Source organism: Nuphar pumila, chromosome 6, assembly GCF_984573655.1.
Source record: "Nuphar pumila chromosome 6, dmNupPumi1.hap1.1, whole genome shotgun sequence".
Lineage (NCBI taxonomy): Eukaryota > Viridiplantae > Streptophyta > Magnoliopsida > Nymphaeales > Nymphaeaceae > Nuphar > Nuphar pumila.
Window position 1 is genome coordinate 129,339,572 of NC_143254.1, and position 23,088 is coordinate 129,362,659.

General features: G+C 37.2%; 1 protein-coding gene across 1 annotated transcript in view; it reads left to right on the top strand.

The window, feature by feature from the left end:
- The first annotated feature begins 1,752 nt into the window (after positions 1-1,752).
- LOC149836195 (sphingoid long-chain bases kinase 1-like) overlaps positions 1,753-23,088 on the top strand; it is a 29,468-nt gene continuing 8,132 nt past the window's right edge. Inside the window, exons 1-6 of the mRNA XM_090009046.1 lie at positions 1,753-2,017; positions 3,394-3,452; positions 3,591-3,940; positions 4,041-4,406; positions 5,170-5,263; positions 5,396-5,433. Coding sequence (XP_089865172.1) covers positions 3,671-3,940; positions 4,041-4,406; positions 5,170-5,263; positions 5,396-5,433 — 768 coding nt within the window. The 5' untranslated portion in view covers positions 1,753-2,017; positions 3,394-3,452; positions 3,591-3,670. The remainder of the gene's footprint in view (positions 2,018-3,393; positions 3,453-3,590; positions 3,941-4,040; positions 4,407-5,169; positions 5,264-5,395; positions 5,434-23,088) is intronic.

Consider the following 23,088-nt stretch of genomic DNA (forward strand, 5'->3'; position numbering starts at 1 on the left):
ATTTGATGTGTATACCGCTTTGGCTCTCTCAAGAGCTTGTAAAAGACCTACTTCGGTAACAAACCTCTTTCCCCCTCTCTTTTATGTACTTTCTTACAATTGTTATAAAGAAGTTTATGCTTTTTTGCCTTCTTACTCTCTTTACGTGTTTGTGTATGCACCTGCTTTGCTTTCGCTCTTGCACGTGTTGAGAGTTTCCTTATGCGCTTGAAAGACCTGCTTTCGGTGTTGGGATCCACTAAGGCACCATCGCAAGGGCGTTGGCTTTCAAGCCTGTGACACTTCCATCTTCATTCTTTATAGAACCATATCATACGGACGAAGTTTGATTGGTATTTTATTTGTTACTGTTGAAATAGTAAAAATTAGTTGCAAAACAAATTAAGTTCTTAATTATATTTTTAGGCATGTTTGTTTTGGTCATCGGTGTGACCTTGTTATCTACTTTTTATCCACTTTCACAAATTTCAATCACAATCACAACTATTTTTTCTTGTTCCACTAACCTTGAGAAGGTATATTGATTGTGATTTATGATCACAATAACAAAAAATCTCTGAAAAAGAATAAAAAATATTATTTATATAGAAGATTTTCAGCTTTCTCACATTTTTTATTAGCAATATATCGGTAGAAACAAAATAAATTAAAAAATAAAATATATTTTGAAGAAATGGAAAAAAATATATACAAATAAAGTGACATTGTCTCTTTTTTTTATAGGAAAAAACAACTAATACAATGGTACACATCACGATATTTTGGCATAAACAATAATATATAATGATATTTTAAAAATAACCCGATATTTTGGTGGTTTCATCGGCAACCAAAATATAACGTTTTTTTCTGACATTTTCAAAATATTTTAGGGATGTAAATGGTTTGGATTCGGATCAGATGTAGCCAATACCATATCCCGTTAACTTGATATTGGCTAAACAGATTCGAAATTAAATTTGGATTCTGACAGTGAAAAGCTCGTACCAAATCCGTTTTGTTTTATATGTAAACTAATTGGGATATCCGTTAAATCTGAATATTCATCGGATTTGATAATAAAAAAGATTAAAACGTATTCACATCCCGGTTATAGTCGGATATGGTTTTGGTTTACCAAATCCGAGTAAATAGAGTCGGGTTCCATCGGATAAAATCTGATCCATACCTCCTCATCACTACGTTTACATCGTCACAATCATCAAATCATAACAGAGCCTGTGGCTCACCCAGCTCAGCCAAGCCATCAACTCAACCCAAGCCAGGCTCGAGCCCCAACCCAGAACGAGCCAAGGATGAAGTTGGACCACACCCACCCAACTTAATGCGCCATAGCGCAACATCATTGGTTTTGGCGACCCCTCCGTAGCGTAGCTGTGGTACGAGCGGACCGCTCTGCATCACTAGTCAACTGTCAACCCAAGGAATTAAATGACACTGACCAGGTTGCGTAATTACTCGGTTAGGACGGCCTCCATGCGTATGCCAAACGCACCAATCACGAGGCTCGGCTCTCCCGCTCAGACCCCACCCATTCCTTTTTCGGTATCCCCAAAATGCCCCCGTGTTACCCTGAACGAGTCAACTCATCCGGTACGGAACGAGACTCATATGTACCGGATGTACGAGTGTGTCTCGGATTGCTTAAATTAACAATTTGATTAATAATTAATCTTAGATTAGGAGAGTAATTAAATAGCCTTCGCTTTCAGTTTGCCATTTGATTAATGGGAAGGAAGGAGGAGAGCCGAAATGTGAGAGGGAAAAGAAGCAGCTTCGGCCCCGAGAAATATTTTCCGGCGATCTTCTTCTTGTCGAAGTTCGGATTTCCGGTGACTCTCCGGCGATTCCTGTCCGAAGGATCCGATCAGATCGTTTCTCCGACGATAAATTCTTGTTTTTTTTGGGGGGAATCGGTTTTCTGGATGATGGATTTTTGATATTGATTTCCTTTTTTTATGGGATTTTTTGTTGGCTTTGTTGGTGGATGCGGGTGAAGAATCGGCCGGTGATCCATGTAAGCGATGTTCTTCTTTTGATTTTTTTGTGGATTTTTGTGAAATTTAAGGCCTTTTTTTCTGGATGGTGTTATGTGGAGCAGCTTCTTGGGGAAGGTGAGGATTGTATTCGGGAATTGTTTTTTTTTTGTTATGGTTTCTCTTTTGGTGAGATCTGAATTTGAGTGGAATCAGCTGGGAATTCAGCGGAAATCGGTTGCTTGTTTTGGTTGATCTTTGGGAATGCTGGGTTTTGGATGTGATTTTTCTGATTGTGATGTTGTGCGATGACGAAGAGTCTGGAAAGTGAAGAATTTTGATTAATGGATCGAGAGTTTGCGTCCGAGAACGAAGATGTTTTCCGTTTGTTTCGGTCGCTTTCCGGAATGCTGGTTTTTGTGTTCTAGAACAAACCAAAGAGTGTGAAATTTGGAGATTTCTTGGGAGCGTTTTCAAGTTGTAGAGATGGACTCGAGTAATTGATGCCGTCCTGTTGAGCTCACTCGAATTGGCGTGGAATTGCTAATTTTGTATTTCTAGCTCCGAAAGGTTTTTGTTTGGATGGATTTTGTCGAAGTTGCACATCCTTCTTATTAGGAGAGTGTCATTTTCACGATTTGTTATGCTTTGAATCTTTGATAAACTTATTGCTGTTTGTGCACGTACCCTTTTGTTTCATCTCATGTTATGCAAATGTTTCTGTTCTCGTTGATGTTTGTTTTCTTGGATGCATTTCAAGTTTTACTCTTATTGGGTCATCCTCTTCCTCGAACGAACCTCATCGTCAACTTGCTGCAAAGATGCTCCTTATTTGAAGCTGCCCAATCTCAATGTTGCCAATGCATCTCATACAGATGCACCTTGCCTTATTGCTGATCTTGCTAATGCTTTTGATTTGCATCATCATATGTATTTCAACATAGGACATACAAGTAGTTTATCCTTCTGTTAGTATAGGTTGAGATAGATTCAGTAATAATATGGCAAAAATGATTTGACATCCAAGTCAACTAGGCATCAAGGATTCTGCTATTTAGCTCAGATTCGATCACATAGGTCTGTTAGTTAATGGTAATCTTGTGGGGCTAAGGGAAAAAGACAGTGGAATGCACATATGATGGTCAGTGTACGTAATATGCAGTGTTGCATACTCTTTGAGCTCATCAAGTTACGTGATTTACATGTCTATCCAATCAGTATGTTTTTTTCCCACAAATCTTTTTGCTTTATGCTAGCATTCAAATGAGGCATATGGATGAGAAGTTGATCTTTGTACATCATTCTGGTTAGGTTGGATTGATGGTTGTATCTTAACCTTTTTTTTCATTTTTAATGATGAGTTTTATTCCTATATTTGGCATTAATAGAAGAATTTTTTCATCATTTGAATTTTCAGAATTGGTGATGTTAGTTCCAATTGCTTTTCGGGAAACTGTGTGGACAAAGCTCTGCAAGGTCAAAAGTCTCTTCTACAGTTGTTTCGTGAGTTTTCTCAAAGTCGTTGATTGTTGATAGAGATGCAGAAACATGGATCTCTTACCCAAAATGTTAATCCCTTGCATGTATTGTCACGACATTCTCTTCACTGTTCAGGTAATAAATCACCCCAGGTAGTGACCTAGCAGCACTCACTCCCTGCCGTCCTTCCAGAGAAACGTGGCAAGGTTAGATCTATGAGGGCAAGTGAGGGAAATGTGGTCAATGAAGATCCAGATAAAGTAAAGGTGCATGATCACAGAATTGACATAGGAGATGAACAATCAGACTTGTTAGGCTATGTGGTGGTCTCAGGGAAGCTAGTCTTGGACAAGAAAATTACCAATGCAAATGCCGATGTGCAGACAGCAAAAGAAAGTATAGATCTGAATGGATTTGATGCAAAGCTTACAAGCAAGGCATTGGTTTGGAGGATTCACACCCTGTATCTTGATGACATAATCTCTGTAAGTTTGCTGTGAATATAATACATGCATTCTGTGCTTGATTTATTCTTCTGTTTAGCTTAGTTGTTCATTTCTGAGATCTTCTTCCTTATTTTGGTAGGTCTCCTATAATAATGGACTCAAACATTTTACAGTGCATGCATATCCGATACAGAGGAAACCAAGTGGTCTGTCTTGCTTTTTTAAGCCTAAGAGGAGCAGAAAGGACTTCAGGTTCTTGGCTTCAACTCCAGAAGAGGCCCTTAAGTGGGTTAGTGGATTTGCAGATCAGCACTGCTATGTGAATTGCTTGCCTCATCCAGTATCTTCCAAGAGGCAAGAATCTAACATGGTTGCTAGTGATTTCCCACCTGAGCAATATTTCAGATGTAAAAGCCCTCCAAGAGTTCTTGTTATACTGAATCCACGCTCAGGACATGGTCGTTCAAGCAAAGTTTTCTACAGCAAAGTGGAACCCATATTTAAGGTCAGTTGCTTGATGGAAGATTCAAGATTCTTTTGTGGATCTTATGGTTGTTTTGGGATTCTTTGGTTTACCTTTATTACTTTGTTAATATATAAATTAGGAGCTGGAACTGTTCATAGACACAGTTAGATGCTTTGCAATTTTGTGTCCAGTGTAAGTTGTCTCCTGTCCGTGTATCTTTGCCCACTTTACTGTTTTGCTTTGTCTTAGGCATAATTGTTCAAAATCTTTGTTTTCCCCTGTTTCTCGCATATTTTTTTAACTGATAGGGCTTTATTGCATTACAATGTCTCAAAGATTCACCACCAGTTTGGCCAGGCTGATTATTGTGTGTTTCCTAGAAGCAAAGAATTCACATCTATGGAACAGATAGATGCAGGATTCATCTTCTCTTCCACAGAATAGCATTTTATTGATATATCTATGTCCCATTTGCTATGTATTGTAACTTGTTCAAACCTTTTAAAGGACCATTAGCCAAGGAAATATTCTTTCCTTTGGGGATGGCCTGTTACCCTTTGTTGTTTTGCAGGAAGGAATGAAATCCTCTAGTTGGGGCATGTATGGCCTCCATTTACCATGAACAAGAAAAGAAAAATATCCTTCTTTACTTTTGGTCCAACAAACGTACCATGTCATATATGTTGCACTGACTAATCTAACTACGATTGTATTTGGATACAGTTATACTGTTGAGCATTTAGACTATAAGAACAAACTATTCTCTCACTGCTGATGATCGAGGTTCAAAACTACTGACCAGCTTGCAGGTTTCAATATGGAAGTAGTCAATACCAAATCGCCTGGTCATGCGAGGACTCTTGCTTCTACTGCTGACTTTAACACTTGCCCAGATGGTAATTCTTGATCTTTCTTTCAAATGCGCATTAAATTAAATGATGAATATTTGTATGTAATGCACATGACGTGCATCTGACTAATTAAGAAGAAGGATTAGCTCTAAATCTTTGTCTCGCATCTGCTGACAGGAATTATATGTGTTGGCGGAGATGGAATTATCAATGAGGTTAGGTTCACTTTCACTGTTTGTGTTTGATATCTGTTTTTCAGCTGTACGCATTACTCTAATATTGTATGAGTCACTCTATCTTACCATTTATTGAAATTGTTCATGGTAGAACTAACCCACAGCTCAATGGTATGCAGTTTTTTTTGACAGGCGTTATTATATTTATATGGGTAAATGGTTTGATTCTGCACATGAATTTGAAAGTTTTTCATTAGGAGTGATGTACAATAGTGGATGTCTTCTGAAAACAGTGACCATTAATTACGTTGTTCAAAAAGATCCTCTACAAGTAAAAATGATCATCAAATAGTGAGGCTCTTGGAATGTGGGACGGGTTTTCTAAATTATCAGGATGGTAATTGTCAGTTGTTGTTGGGGTGCATTAGAGGATATGCTAGCAATGTGCAATCTAACGACATTGACAGCATTGTCGCCGCCTAATAAATATTTGAATAAGTCATGTTGCAGCAAGTTTAAAGCTAGCAACAAGCACGATCTACTCTTCACTATAGGAATAATTCCTGTGTGACGTCAAATGCTTCTTAGGCTCTAATGCTGTACAATTAACTGTTTAATTGTCAAATTGCAAATTGAGGGAGAGCAGTGGTGGGATATCAGAAATGCACCATGTCAACATGAATGTCATCCCATATGTCAAGGCACAACAGTAGCAATGGTTTTGCTAATCGTGTAGAACATGAACATGATTGTCGTCGCGGTGATTTAGGGTATCACCCTTACATATGCTGTTTTGAGCGAATCGCTGAAAATGAAAAAACTGAACTAGTGTTTTGCAATGTTAGTATTACGGTGGTGATGCCTAAGTGCGTAATATATTAGGTCAGAAAGAAACTAATGCAACAATATCAGCTATTGTTGAAATGATAATTCCTAATATCCTTCAACTTCAGTCTCCTACACAAGGTTGAATACTAAGTTTTATTATTGATGCTTGAAATAACCATAGATCAGGATAATTCCTGAACTGTACATGGCTTGAGACTAGGGGGGGTGGGGAAGATTATGCAAGCCTGGGTACCTTTGATAATTGAGTGAACCTGAGCTGGACTCATGATTGTGTCATGATTGGAAATGAAACAAAAGGAGAAGGGATACAGGAACTAGTTGCGAAGCTCAACTAGACTTCTGTTTTCCAAAAAATATCAGACAACTTGCTATTTCTGTTGCTTTCAGTGTCTGTAACCTGAACCAAGCCAAAAATTGTTCTGATTCACATTATATCTTAAAAATACAAGGTCCCACTTTAGTAGAACACCACTTTAACCACCATATTGCTCTTCAAAGATTGAGGATTTACTTGCTGTTCTGTGGTTATACCCTTTTCCATATCAGCTGTAATTATTGAGCTCTTTGAAGGAAGTCTTGCCTTCAGCTTTATAATTACATCACTACCAAATTAGAAAATTTGCCCTTTTTCTTAGTTCTTTCTTTCATTCTTTCATTTTCCTTTTTTTACAAGTTTTCTTGCAGAGACTATATTATAAGCACATTAGTGTGTGAGGTACTATTCATTTGATAAAGGCATCATGGCATTGAGGTCAGCATGCAATATATCTACAAAGTATTGAGATCAGTGCCCATTAATTTCCCTTTAGTACCTCCTCTAACAGCCATGTTTGGTTTGGTTACACGTGCTTGGGTGTTTCCTTTGTGAAGAGTGTTGAACAGTGTAATATGCATGTATTCTATGTATTTCTATTCATTTGTGTTACCCCACTGGAAGTGTACATATTGCTATTTATTAGGGGTAACAATGTAATATGTTAGGAGGTTAGAAGTCAACTACTTTTGTCTTTTTGTGCAATGAGGGGTCGACCCCTATATGTTGCATTTTCTCCTCTCTTTCTTGTTAATGAAGTTTCTTCTTCACTTCTCCTTTGTGCTTCTCTTTGTGAAACCCTAATGCACATGGTTCAGATTTGAATATGGTATCAGAGCCATTGTGGCTCTAAGGAGAGTTCACCAAAGATCCAAAGGAGGGTATTGGAAGCTTCATTCTGGGATTTTCAGCATTTCTTCTGTGGGTGCGCTTCTCGAGGTGCTGACATCAGCACACCCAGATGAAGGTTTCAGTTTGTTTTATTTGGTATAAGGATTTGATAGAGGGTGAGTTTAGAAGATCATTGAATAAAAATTCGTGGTAATCGGACTTATATCTGATTTTCTACGATTTTTTCAATATTTTTTTAGTATTGACAAATAATGTCCAGATTTGACATTTTAGGTTGTTCTGGCATTATCAGTGGAGATTGTTTTCCCTTAAGGTGTCGATTCAAGCCATTTTTGAGTAACAAAAGGCATTGGGTGTGGTGATTTGCCCTAGTTTGGTATATCTTTGGTGTTTTGATGAAGTTTTGAAGCCTTTTTTGGGAAGTCATGTACTGTCTATTTCAGTTTCAGCTTGGTTGACTGCTGTTTTTCGTTATGGCTGCATATTAGTCTTGATATTACATTTAGAGACTGGTATTTTGATGTTTGATGTGCATTGTGATTGTGAGTTTGATATTTTAGCTTAGTTTTCTCGCGAGCAATTGCAAATTGTGAAGATTCGGTGTATTGGTTTGTGCCATTTGAGCAGTTGGTGCAAGGCACATTGCTTTGGCATATTTTGCACTTGCTTGTGTTGGTATTTTTTGTGCAGAAAAATCATATTGTAGTTGGGGGTTGTTCCGAGGTATGGAGAAAGGACAAGGAATTCATATTGTTCCAGTAAAGCTCAATGGAACAAACTATGCCTATTGGGCAGAATTTATGATTGTTGTAATTGTGGGGAAAAGGCTTGATGACACAAAGGTGAAACCCATGCCCACTTATGTTGATTATGACCAGTTGTTCAAGGAGTGGATTGTGAATAATGCAAGGGTCAATGCTTGGAATTAGGTTCGGTTGAACAAATAATTGTTGTGAATTTGTCCAAGTTCCAAGAAGCTAAAGAAGCTTGGGGGTATCTCAAGCAAGTCTACAAGCAAGAAAATTGGGCTAGATAATACTAAGCTTGTGCAAGAATTAAGGGCTACTTGTCAAGAAAACAAGTTTGGGATATGCAATTACACTCACGGAGGGTCAAACCAAATATGAAAAGTGTGCAAAGTGTGAGAAATGTATCGCATGCCAAACTTGTATGGGGCTACTTGATCAACATAAGGAGACAACTAGACTTAAGAGTTTTTTATGGCACTCGGACAAGAGTTTAATGGTATGAGGAGTGTCATATTTCATCATTATCTTTTGCCCTCAGTGACTAATACATCAGCTGAGTTGATTGCTGAAGAGACTATGAAGTCTCTTGGTATATATCCTCCTAGTGATTCGATTATGGCAGCGCCCCTGTAGTTAGGTGGTATTTCGTGGTAGAGGTGGTGGAAGAATTTGAGGTAGAGGTGGTTTAAGCTCTATTCAATGTCATTACTGCAAAGGCTTTGATCACATGAATAATTCTTGTCCATCTTTGAGGAAAAAGAGAGGTGAAGCATATGCAATATCAAATGGTGAGGGCACAAAGCCTAAGGAGGATCATATTGATGTTGGTGCTGAGTCTGCTTCTCTTGCTAATATATCCACAGAGCAGTCTGGTGGTAGTTAACTTCAATTTCTTGAGAAGATTTTATAGTAGATTCTTCAGTTACCGCTCCTTGCTCAGTCAGCTATTGCTTTGTCCTCTGCTCCTTCCTCTTCTTCGGGTGCCTCATATCATATGATGGCACATGAGTCTATTCTAACCAATTGTCGACCTTGTAGTGGTGTGTTTCACACTGCAGATGGTTCCTCTATGTCTGTTTCATAAATTGGCTGCATTTCTTCAAACTTCTATCTTGGTTGCAATTTAAATATTTCTAAGTCTACTATGTGCCTTCTTTAGCCATAAATCTTATTTATGTTGGCCAAATCATTAAGGTTGTGTTTGGGAGCCGGTGTTGGAGAGGAGATGAGAGGGGTGATGGGAGTGGAGATGAAAGTGGGAGATGAGGCTGGAGTTGTCGACAACATCTTTGTGGGGGTGGAGATGAAAATGGCCCATCTCCACTCCCAACAACAGCCTCATCTCCTAAAACAGGGTTCCCAAACATTTGTGGGGGTAGGTGGCATTAATTATTGTAGCAAAGTATGTGAAATTACAAGAACAAAGTGCAAAAGCACAAAACAAGTCCAAGAGTAGACAATTACAAAGGCACAAAAGTGCATAAGCAAAAGTCCACAATAGGACAATACAAAGTGCCTACAAAGGGCAACACCAACAAGTAAAATAATAGGATTTTATTAATAATATGCTTGAGAGCATTAAAAGAAATAGGGGGAACACCTCCCCTATTTATATACAACAACATAAAGGGGAGGCCATTACGAGTTCCCTTCATAGAGTTGTTTGGGAGCTCCCAACGATCATTATGACCGTTGGGGCCCTAATGACTCTATGGAGTGATTCCCCCAATGGCAAAGAAATAAAATTAAAAAAAGAAAAAGAAAATAAGGAAAATAATATAAACAAAAATATAGTTTCTAATAAACAACTATAATTACATGTGAAAAGACAAAAATGGCCCTATCGGGCAAACTAATACAAAAATAGATTATATATATATATATGAGTATATATATATACAAACATATATATTTTAACACTCCTCAAACTTACGAGAAAATGATCAAAAATTTGCTAAGGAGAAAAATAAACTGAGGAACAAGAAGAGCTTTGGTGAAGAAATTCGCCAACTGGTATTCCGATATGACATATGGCAACGTAATAGTTCCTTTCAGATTTTCATCACGTACATAGTGACAATCCATCTCAATATGTTTAGTTTGCTCATGGAAGGTGTGGTTGCTTACAATGTAGATTGCACTCTTATTGTCGCTGCACATCTTCGAAGGTATTAGATGATTATTCCCATATCACTGAAAAAACTTTTAAGCCACACAAGCTCCATTGTTGTTGCAACCATTGCACGATATTCAACTTTAGTTGAGGATAATGATACTTTTTGCTGCTTCTTGCATCTCTATGAAATCATAGTCACCTAAAAATACACAAAAGCCGGTAGTTGAGACTTTATCGTTGGGATTTCCACCCAAATCAACATCAGTATAAGCATGATAATCAAATGAAGATGATGTGGATAGAAAAGCTCCTTTGGTTATAGTATTCTTGATGTATCTAACAATTCTCAAGACAACACTCATATGCACAATGGTAGGAGCATGTTGAAACTGGTTGACAGAATGAACTGCATTGCATGAGCTATGTCTGGCCGAGTGATAGATAAGTAACTGAGCGACCCAACTAGTTGGTGGTAAGGCGTAAGATCTTCAAGCAGAGTCCCATTTTTCAGTTTCAATTTAACATTAATCACTTATGGGGTTTCTATCTTCTTATCATCTCTAATGCCAGACTTGATACAAATATCAGTAGCAAGTTTCATTTGATAATGTACCCTCTGGGAGAGTACGTAACTTCAATGCTTAAGAAATATCTTAAAAAACCTAAATCTGACATATTTTTTTTTAATATGTTTAATATCACTAATTCCCTGTTTGTCACTTTCGGTGATAATTATATCATCTACGTAAAGTAGAAGAATAACAATCGTAAAACCTGTACTTTTAACAAAAAGAGCAGTGTCAGTGTAGCAAGAATGAAAACCTGGATAAGTCATTTTATCATGTCAAGCTTTAGGGTCTTGTTTTAGACCATATAAAGCCTTTTTAAGTTTAAGGATTTTACCTTTTTCAATACAAAACCCTGGCGGAGCATCCATGTATACCTCTTCATTTAATTCATCATTTACAAAAGCATTTTTCACATCTAGTTGGTATATGGGTCATTTTTGAATAGATAAAACGATTATGAGAATCCTAACACTAGTGGTTCTAGCTATTGGGGCAAATGTTTTTTCATAATCAATTTCATATTTTTGAGAGTACTCTTTGGCCACTAACCTAGCTTTATATCATTCTAGAGTCCCATCACTCTTAGTTTTAACCTTAAAAACCCATCTACATCCTATAGATTTTTTTTCTATGGGTAATGAAGGTATTTCTCATGTTTTAGCTTTTTTAAGAGCTTTAAGTTTTATATTCATTATTTTAACCCCTTGTGGAAGATTTCTGGCTTCATTATAGATTATAGTGTGACAGTTCATGATAGAAATGTAAAGCTATTAGTCTTGACCTATATTTTGGTGTCAATGTGTCATAAGATACAAACCTACTTGGTAGGTTGGAGATACAATTGGATCTTTTAACAAAGGTTTCTTCTAATGATGAATTTTGTGAATATTTTTCTAAAGCATTTAAAGGATACCTTTGCTCACGTCAGTTATATATTTGTATGGGTTTATCAACAATATCATTATTTCTTATAGATGATTCCTTATTCTCATCAATTGAATGCACATCACCATTTTCATTATCATTTAAGGTATTATCTCCGATGTCATTCAAAGAATCATCACACAAAGGCAACTCTTCTTGTGGCAAGAGATCAAATAAAAAAGTATAATCAACTTCATTGTTTTCCTTGGTTCTCTCAAAACCATTTTCATTTTCTAAAAATGTTACATATTTAGAAACATATAATTTGTTACTCTTAGAGTCGAAACATCTATATCCTTTTTGGTTTTCTCCATAACCCATAAATACATATTCAATGAATTTTGGAGACAATTTATCTCCTTTATGCAAGAGTACAAAACACTTGCAACAAAAAATTCGCAACGGCTTGAAATCGGGTGTTCTTTCAAATAATTTTTCTTAAGGAAATGCATTTTGCAAGGATGATGAGGCCATTCTATTTATCAAATATGTTGATGTTTGAGCGCTTTTTGGAATATCTTTAGAAATAAGTAGTGTCCTAGTGGTTTTTATAATGTCTATGGTTTTTTTTTCGGCTAATCCATTTTGTTGGGGAGTTTTAGGACACGACTCTTGGTGACAAATCTCGTTTTGTTTTAAATAATTTTGAAACTCATTTGATAAGTATTCACCACTCGAATCGGATCTAAGAATAAAAATGCTGCTTTGAAATTGATTTTTGACATTCATATGATTTTTTTTTTAAAAGAGAACACATCGAATGTGAAATTAAGAAAGTAGATCCATACATATCTAGTGAAATCATCCATAAAGGTAACATAATATGAACATCCTCGTTTTGATATGATGGGAGAAGGTCCCCAAATATCTGAATGTACTAATTCAAAAGGTCTCTTAGAGACAAAAGTTCTATTAGGAAAACGAGTGAATTTCATCTTTTCAAACTAAACTTTTTTTATTACAAAATTTTTTCCCAAAAGGAAGAAGATACATCTTTAAGAAGCTTGGGTGTCCAAGTCTTTTATGCCAAGTTTCAATATCCTTATCTTGGACATAATTACAAAAAAAAATTAGAGGAAGATTTAGATAATTCATGAAGTAGAGATCTTTCCTCCTATCGCCTTACTCAATCTGTTTCTCGGACTGGAGATCTTGCATGGAGCAACCCCTAGATGATAAGGAGATTTCATATCCATGATAAAAAATTTGTGAAACAAAAAGAAGGCTTAAATTTAGTTGAGGAACAACCCTTACTTTTGGCACAAAAAAACTTTGAGAGGAATTTAAGGTTCCAATACTTTTAATTTGCAAAAATGTTCCATCGACAGTTGAAACATAGATAGTTTTTGAGTTAGTGCATAAATCAAATAGACCATTCTCATGAGGCGTCATATGAAAGGAAACTCCTGAATCAAGGAGATATACTTGGATGAGAAGATGAGGCTATCGCAGCGCTCGATGTAGATGGAGATTTGAGTAACATTTAAAGTGCTTCCAATAATTGAGCAAGTGAAAATAAATCTTTTTCTTTGATTGGTTCTTCCTTCCTTGGTGTGGTTTCTTCAACGGAAGCCATTTTGTTCTTTGGGGTGTCATATAACTTGGGACAATTTGATTGTATATGACTCGGTTCATGACAATGATGACAAATAGCCTTCTTGGAGCCACCATTATAGCTATTTTGCCTCCCAAAGTATGGAGGCTTGTAAGTTTTTACATGATTGCTAGGTTTGGACACGACTAACACTTCATCTCCTCCTTTTATCATACCAAGACGAGTCTCCTCTTGGGATATTTCGGCAACGGTGTCCTCCAAAAGAAGAGGTTTAGATCTATGAAGAAGAGAAGATCTAACTTGTTCATATTCAGGCTTAAGCCCACGTAAGATTTGGAAAAAATGCTTCCTTTTCATTTGCTCTCTTCTTAGTTTAACATCTTCACTATCTATCTACTCACTGTGGGTTCAAGAAAAGATAATTCATCCTATAAGGGGCTAAGAGTGCTAAAGTAATCACGGACACTCATGTCCCCTTGTTTGATGGTACATATCCTTTCTTGAAGAAAGGATTGCCTTGCAAGATCTTTTTGTGTATGCATGCCTTTCATAAAAACCATGTCTCATTTGCTTTGCAGAACTTAGTGATGTTGACACATATTTTGAGCTCAACATTATTCATAAACCATGCAAGAATTTTTACATGTTTACTTTCCCAATCTTCTATCTTGGATTAATGGTCTTCAATAGCTTTTACGTGAGCATTTCCTGCTAAAGCCTTTTCTTGACCTCCTTTCAACTTAGTGAGTTTGAGTTGAGGTTCCGGAATAGAGCCCATCACATATCCCCAAAACTTCCTTTGAGGTTATTTTTTATGGCAAATGCTCACATCATGTAATTGGTACCATTCAACTTGAAAGAGAGATCAATCTTTTGCTCATTCTTCATTTTGGCTTAGTAGAAGAGGCAAGAAGGATTATGGAAGAACACAGAAGAGCCCTTCCACTTGAGTTATCGCAAGCATGTCGATCCCTGAATCACGATCTTTCAATGGTCACTATTCGAGAGACCAAGAGCACTATTGCTCTGATACCATGTAATGAAGTATGCTGAATTACAAGAACAAAGTGCAAAAGCACAAAAGAAGTCCAAGAGTGGACAATTACAAGGCACAATAGGCACAAAAGTGCATAAGCAAAAATCCACAATGGGACAATACAAAGTGCCTATAAAGGGCAACACCAACGAGTAAAAGAATAGGATTTTATTAATAATAAATAAGGGGAACACCTTCCCTATTTATATACAACATAAAGGAGAGGCCATTGAGAGTTCCCTTCATAGAGTTGCTGGGGAGCTCCCAACGGTCATATTGATGACCGTTGGGGCCCCAACGACTCTATGGAGTGGGGCCCCAATGGCAGAGATAAAATTTCAAAAAAAATATGAAAAATAAAAAAACAAAAAAAAACAAAAATATAGTTGTTTCTAATAAACAATTATAATTACTTGTGAAAAGACAAAAATGCCCTTATCGGGCAAACTACAACAACTACGCCTTCATCCCAAAACAATTGGGGTCGGCGATATGAACCAACAAAGAAAATCATTCTGGGTCTTCCACATGAATCCTTGATGCAGGGCAGGACCCGATTGGGTCCATCGTGCCACCCGATCCGCCACAAAGGGCAGATGAAGGACCCCGCGCATATGACTCACTTGCAGGGACGGAGCCACGACGCAGGGAGGTACCCCTGCGCACCTACGTCAGGCGTGGTGGAGTTCGCACGCCCCAGAACCAACTGCAGATACAGGCTGACCTGGATCGCGGGTCGGATCCAAATCTGGACCCACGACCCGGGTCCAGTAAACAGCCTTTAAAAGGCCCTGCCTAGGGTTGCGTGGAAGCAAAGAAGATTGAAACTCCAGCCGCCTTTTGCCTTTTGCATTTTCCTATTCCTATTCCTTTATTTACTTGCTTACTGTGTTCCTTTACATTCTTTACTGTTTATTGATTTTCCCTTGCTTATTGAAACATTTGTGAGTTTAATAAAGAAGTTCAGCCACACCGATTCACGGTGGGCCATTTGTTTCACCCTTCCTCCATTGTGGGCTGCATCAATCCTTCTCCAATCATTTCTATCCAATGCCATGTCCTCGGTGAGGTTCAAAGCATTCATATCCTTTCCTATCATCTCCATCCAAGTCTTCCTAGGCCTACCCCGACCTCTTTTAACTAATATATTTTTCCATTTCTCCATCCTTCTAACTGGAGCATCATTAGGCCTTCGCCGAATATGTCCAAACCACCGTAAACGATTCTCTCTCATCTTATTTTCAATGGGTGCAACACCTACCTTCTTACGTATCTCCTCGTTCTGAATCTTATCTTTTATTGTATTTTCACACATCCATCTAAGCATACGCATCTCAGCTACACTCATTTTTTGAATATAATGTCTCTTGGCAGCCCAACATTTCGTACCATATAGTAAAGTGGGCCTAATAGTCATCTTATAAAACTTTCCCTTCAACCCCAATGGCATTCTACGATCGCACAACACTCCAATTGCACTTTTCCATTTCATCCACCAAACCTTTATCCTATGATTTACATCTCCATCAATTTCTCCATACTTTTGAATGATAGATCTCAAATATTTGAAACAATCATCCACCGGTATTTCTTGCTCACCTAGCTTCACTACACTCCCATCACTACTTCGTTGCTTACTAAACCGACATTCCATATATTCTGTCTTACTCTTACTCAACTTAAAACCTCTTGCTTCCAATGTATGTCTCCATAATTCTAACTTAGCATTAACCCCAACTCTAGACTCATCAATCAAAACAATATCATCAGCAAACAACATACACCATGGTACATTTTCTTGAATTGATCTCGTAAGCTCATCCATCACTATAGCAAATAGGAAAGGGCTTAAAGCATATCCTTGATGTAACCCAACCGTTATAGGAAAATTGGTTGTCACCCCTCTATAAGTGTGGACATTGGTTACTACTCCTTCATACATATCCTTAATTATACTAATGTACTTGAGAGAAACACCTTTCTTCATCATTGTCCACCAGAGAATATTCCTAGGTACTCTATCGTATGCCTTCTCCAAATCAATAAAAACTATATGCAAATCTTTGTTTCTCTCTCTATTTCTCTCAATAAGTTGTCTAAGAAGATGCATAGCTTCCATAGTTGATCTTCCAGGCATAAAACCAAATTGATTCTCCGATATCATGACAACCTTCCTCAACCTAGACTCAATCACCCTCTCCCAAAGTTTCATAGTATGACTCATGAGTTTTATACCACGATAGTTTGTGCAATCTTGTATATCACCCTTATTCTTATATAGAGGCACCAAAGTACTCTTCCTCCACTCATTAGGCATCTTATTTGTCCGTCAAATCTTGTTAAAAATATTTGTCAACCATTCTAAACCTTTCTCTCCCAAGCATTTCCAAGCCTCGATAGGTATACCATCTGGGCCAAGTGCCCTTCTTGATTTCATTTTCTTCAAAGCCTCTGCAATTTCTTTCTTTTGAATCTTGCGCATGAAGTCACGATTCATCTCATGAAAAAGAATGGACAAGTCTCCAAGATCTTGAGCATGACTTCCATTAAATAGATTATCAAAATAATCTTTCTATCTCTCCTTAATCTCCTCATCTTTGACTAAAACCCTTTGTGTTTCATCTTTGATACATCTAATCATACCCAGATCCTTCGACTTCCTATCTCTCATCTTTGCAAGCCTATAAATATCCTTCTCGCTTTCTTTGGTATCCAACTTGTCATAAACCTCCTTATATACCTTATCCCTCGTGTTTCAGACTACTTTTTTAGCTTCTTTTTTTGCTATCATATACTTCTCCAAATTCTCATTATCACGACTCTTACTTAGATTTCTATAACACTCTCTTTTAACCTTAATAGTTAATTTGACATCCTCGTTCCACCATGATGTATCCTTACCTAACAGTGCACCGCCTTTAGACTCACCCAATACCTCCTTAGCTACCTTTCTCATGCAACCCGCTATCTTATTCCACATTGAGTTTGAATCCTCCTCGAGACACCAATCAGCTTCCTTAACTACTTGCTCTACAGACATTCTTTGTTTAGCTCCATTCAGTGCTCACAACTTAATTCTAGGATCTATCCTATGTCTATCCCTTTTGCGGCATTGTCTAATTTTAAGAACTAAAACTAAGACTCTATGTTGTGTAGCTACACTTTCTTCCGGTATAACCTTACAATCGATGCAACAACCCCTATCTCTCTTTCTAAGTAGGAAAAAATCTATCTGACTCGTATTAACCCCACTTTTAAATGTTACTAGGTGAGACTCCTTCTTCCTTAACCAAGTGTTTGCTAAGATCATGTCATAGGACAAACCAAAGTCTAAAATCCTTTCTCCACTTTCGTTTCTTTCTCCTATACCATAGCCTCCATGGATACTCTCAAATCCATTCCTACTAATGCCTACATGTCCATTAAGGTCACCGTCGATGAAAAGCTTTTCACCATAAGATATCCCTTGTACTACTCCATCTAAATCTTCCCAAAATTGATGCTTAATGGAATCATCTAAACCTACTTGAGGTGCATAAACACTAATAATATTAATAACATCTGTACCTAATATTAATTTAATAAGTAAAATCCTATCACCCTTCCTACGGACCTCAACCAAGGTTTTAAAACCCGTGACTCAGAACTCGACTCGTTCTTTATTGACTCGTGACTCGGCGGGTCAACTCGGTGACTCGGACTGGGTTTTGTTAACTTTTGATTTTAAAAGAAAAACAATATATAATTTGTCTGAAACCATGTTTTTGAGTAAACATAGTCTCCAAATGTCTATAAGAATATAAAAACAACTGCAAAGAGCTATAGAGGTTTGCTTGAATAATTGAATTTGATATCTATACAAGCACTTTGACTAATTCATGACTTGAATTAGAGGATTTGGTCACCATGAGTTCAGTCTGCTACTACCTAAGGTTCCTAAAATGGCCAATCATATATGCTAGCTTGTTTTAAAAGTTTTAATTCCCTCTCTAACAAATCCATAAATGTAAAACAGGGATATATGTGCATATTGAAAGTTTACAAAATGCCCAATATCAACATAAATAAGCAATTTTCTCATGTATAAAACTATGCAGGAAATATATTAATGGCACAACTATAAAAAGACTACTAATATTTGAATATGTACAATGCTTGTTCACATAACAAATGGATGATGAAACCTAAATATGACTTCCCATAGGCATCCAAAACTCAAAAAACTGTAATTTGGAACTCAAAAAACAAATTTCAAACATCACAAAACTCGCCCGAGTCAGGCCGCCGAGTCAGGCCGAGTCAAGCCCGAGTTTTGGCAAACCGAGTTTGCCTTGCCGGGTTGACTCGCTGGAGGGGCGAGCCGAGCCGAGTCAGCCGAGTCAACGAGTTGACTCGGCGAGTTTTAAAACACTGACCTCAACTACATTATCTATAAACTCACGTCTCATAGCAATCCCTACTCCATTTCTATTTCTATTTATTCCTGTATACCAAATCTTATATCCCCGAGGTTCTATCACTTTTTCCTTCTCACCTACCCATTTGGTCTCTTGTAGACATAAAATATCAATCTTTCTCCTACACATAACATCTACTAACTCTACCTTATCGGGCAAACTAATACAAAAAATATATATTATATATATATATATATATATATGAATATGTATATATACAGAGATATATATTTTAACAATTACACCCTCATTAAATACCATTTTCACTCTCATCTCGAGCTCCTAAACAGAGCCTAAGTATAATTGTAATGTGACATTTTCTCCTATTGATTGTATTGTGTAGGATCAACTATTCAGGAAGATGATTGGGATTGACCATAGAAGAGGAGATTTGTATTACTTAAATTGGCTGGACATGAGCGAACTGAGGAGTTGTGGAGCCGGCCTGAGTAGAGTTGTGGTGGATGAGTTAGTTTTATGGCACGAGAGATTATGGCTATTTCCAACTCTAGGTTGCAGCATTTGATTACCTCAAGTAGTTTTGGGTAGATCCTGGTTAGTAGTGTCTAAGTGTGTTCAAGAGTGTGGGCAAAGGGTCATGCCTTGCCATTTGGGATGAGAGAGAAAGAGTTTAATATTTTTTTTAAGCTTGTACATTCAGATACATGGGGCCCTTCACCCATTTTGTTTAAGAGTGGTTCATCATATTTTGTCACTTTTATAGATGATTGTACAAGATTTACTTGGGTTTATTTCATAAAGAATAAAAGTGAGCTTTTTGTAATTTCAAGAAATTTTTGTGTGATGATTGAAACTCAGTTTTCTGTTAAAATTAAAGTGCTCCATACCGATTCTGATGGGGAGTATGTCAATGGTATGTTTGAAATTTTTTTATAGGAAAAATAAATTGAACATAAAAAAACTTGTCCATATACACCTAATCAAAATGGTGTAGCAAAAAAGAAAACCAGACACACTTTAGAGACTACTAGAGCTTTGCTCTTTGGTGGATGTGCCCCTAGACATCTTTGGGCAGGTGCAATATGTATGGCAATATATTAGATAAATCGGATGTCATCAAGGGTAATTAAAGGTATATCTTCATTCCAAAAGTTGTATAGAACTGCTCCAAATTATAAGATGTTGAAAGTCTTTGGTTGTACTTGCTTTGTACTATTGCCTGGCAGATATAGGGACAAGCTATCGCCAATATCAGTGAAGTGTTGTTTCTTGGGGTTCTCATGGACAAAAGGGGTATAAATTCTATGACCCGATTAAGTGAAGAGTTTGGGTATCAAGGCATGTTTTTCACGCGGACACACCTTACTTTGGTAAAGGAGAACATAAAGAAAAAGAAGATGTCGACTTTTCTTTCTTAGTTCCATTCCTTGAAAAAAGAGTAGCTAAAAAGAGTGTGGATGTTCAGGGGGAGGGGGAGGAATCTGTTAAGAAGTGTAACAGATTTGGGCAGACTTATATTAGAAGACAAGAAAATATAATGGAAATACCTTTTCTGGATCGAATAGAGTTAGAGATAGGGCACTTAGAGGCCAATTTTGATTCTCTCCTGGCTGATCCAAAGCACGAGTCTAGAGTCACTCTCATCTCCCTCACCTCCTCAGGTACGTATAAGCTCCAAAATATTTGTTTCTCCCACTCGTTTTGTGTCTTATAATTTTTTTTCTCAACATTGTGTCTATTTAGCTCTAATCTTCTCCTATGTTGAGACTAATTCTTATGCAGAGTTGAGTGCACTGGAGAGGATGCATGCTTGGGATCTTGTATAACTTCCACCAAGAAAAAATGTTGTTGGATGCAAGTGGGTCTACAATATCAACACTAATGCAGATGGGTCCATTGAAAGATATCATGCCAGATTGGTATTTAAGGGATATAACCAGAAATTCAGTATTGACTTTGTCGAGACATTTGTTACAGTTGCTTGCATGACTACCATAAGAACATTACTTGTTGTGGCTGTAATAGCGTAATAGAATCTTTCGCAATTTGATGTGAAGAGGACATTTTTGAATGAAGACTTGAAGGAGGAGGTGTATATGGAACTATCAACTGGTTATTCTGATTCTCAGAACAGAGTGTGCAGGTTGAGGCGAGCTGCCTCGTGCTTGATTTGAGAAATTTAGCATTGTTGTAAAGTCACTTGGGTTTGAGCAGAGTCATCACATTCCTGCTTTGTTTATGGATTTCTCTTTGTTTATGGATTTCTCTGCTCATGGGAAATATGTATTGCTCATGTATGTAGATGGCATGATTATTACATGAGATGATGTGCTTAAAATACTTGATACCAAAAGTAGACTATCTGGTATCTTTGAGATGAAAGACTTAGGATATTTGAAATATTTCCTGAGTCTTGAGGTTGCTTACTCTAGAAGAGAGCTTTTCTTGTCACAACACAAATATGCAGCAATTCCTGTAACTAAAGTGGGGCTGGTAGATTATTCCAAAAAGATTTTTATTCCTATGGAAAGAAATATTAAGCCGAGAAGTTCAAATGGTGAGTGGTATACAGGCAATGGGCAATTTGATACATTTAACCATCACTATACTAGACATTACCCATGCAGTTCATGTTGTCAGCCAGTTTATGAGTTCATCTACGTCATTGCATCTGGCTGTTGTGCTTAGGATTATCCGATATGTGAGAGACATTATGCATTTTGGGATATTTTTCTCTTCCTTATCCTTCACATATGTTAGAGCCTTTTGTAATTCAAACTTTGGAGGATCGACTAGAGATCGTCTCTCTACCATTGGTTTTTGCATGTTTATTGGGAGCTCTTTGATTTCTTGGAAGAGTAAAAAGCAACAGTGAGTTGTGGTATACAGACGGGTCCATTGAAAGATATCATGCCAGACTGGTATTTAAGGGATATAACCAGAAATTCAGTATTGACTTTGTCGAGACATTTGTTCCAGTTGCTCACATGACTGCTATAAGAACATTATTTGTTGTGGCTGCAATAACGCAATAGAATCTTTGGCAATTGGATGTGAAGAACACATTTTTGAATGAAGACTTGGAGGAGGAGGTGTATATGGAACTACCACCTGGTTATTCTTATTCTCAGGACGGAGTGTGCTGGTTGAGACGAGCTGCCTCATGCTTGATTTGAGAAGTTTAACATTGTTGTAAAGTCGCTTGGGTTTGAGCAGAGTCTTCATGTTCCTACTTTGTTTATGGATTCCTCTGCTCATGGGAAATATATATTGCTCATGTATGTAGATGACATGATTATTACATGGCATGAGTGCATAAAATACTTGATACCAAAAGTAGACTATTTGGTAACTTTGAGATGAAAGACCCAGGATATTTGAAATATTTCTTGGGTCTTGAGGTTGCTTACTCTAGAAAAGGGATTTTCTTGTCACAAAACAAATATGCAGCAATTCTTGTAACTAAAGTGGGGCTGGTAGATTATTCCAAAAAGCTTTCTATTCCTATGGAAAGAAATATTAAGCTGAGAAGTTCAAATGGTGAGAAGCTTAAAGATCTTGTGGTATAGGCAATGTGCAGTTTGATATATTTAACCATCACAAAACTAGACATTACCCATGCAGTGCATGATTATGAGTTCATCTACGTCCGGCTGTTGTGCTTAGGATTATCCGATATGTGAGAGACTATGCATTTTGGGATGTTTTCTCTTCCTCATCCTTTACAGATGTTAGAGCCTTTTGTGATTCAAACTTTGGAGGATCGACTAGAGATCGTCTCTCTACCATTGGTTTTTGCATGTTTATTGGGAGTTCTTTGATTTCTTGGAAGAGTAAAAAGCAACAGTGAGTTGCTCTGTCTACTGCAGAGGAAGAATATAGGGCTATGACTCAAGCTACTGCTGAAATCATATAGATCAGATGACTTTTGAAAGAGCTTGGAGTGATAGTTTTTTAGAGGACACCTCTATATTGTGACAATTTTAGTGCTATCCATATTGTTAAGAATCTCGAGTTTCATGAACGAACGAAACATATTGGTATCGATTATCACTTCAACAGAATAGCTTATGAGGATGGAGACATAGCTCTAGAGCATGTTGACACAAAAGAGAAAATTGCAGATGTTTTTACTAAGAGAGTTTAGCCTCATTACACCTTCGGTCCTTTCTTTTCAAACTTGGGATGATTCCTCTTGCATCATTTCAAGTTTGAGGGGTAGTGTTGAACAGTGTAATATACATGTATATACATGTATTCTATGTATCTATATTCATTTGTACTACCCCACTAGAAGTCTCCATGTTATTTAT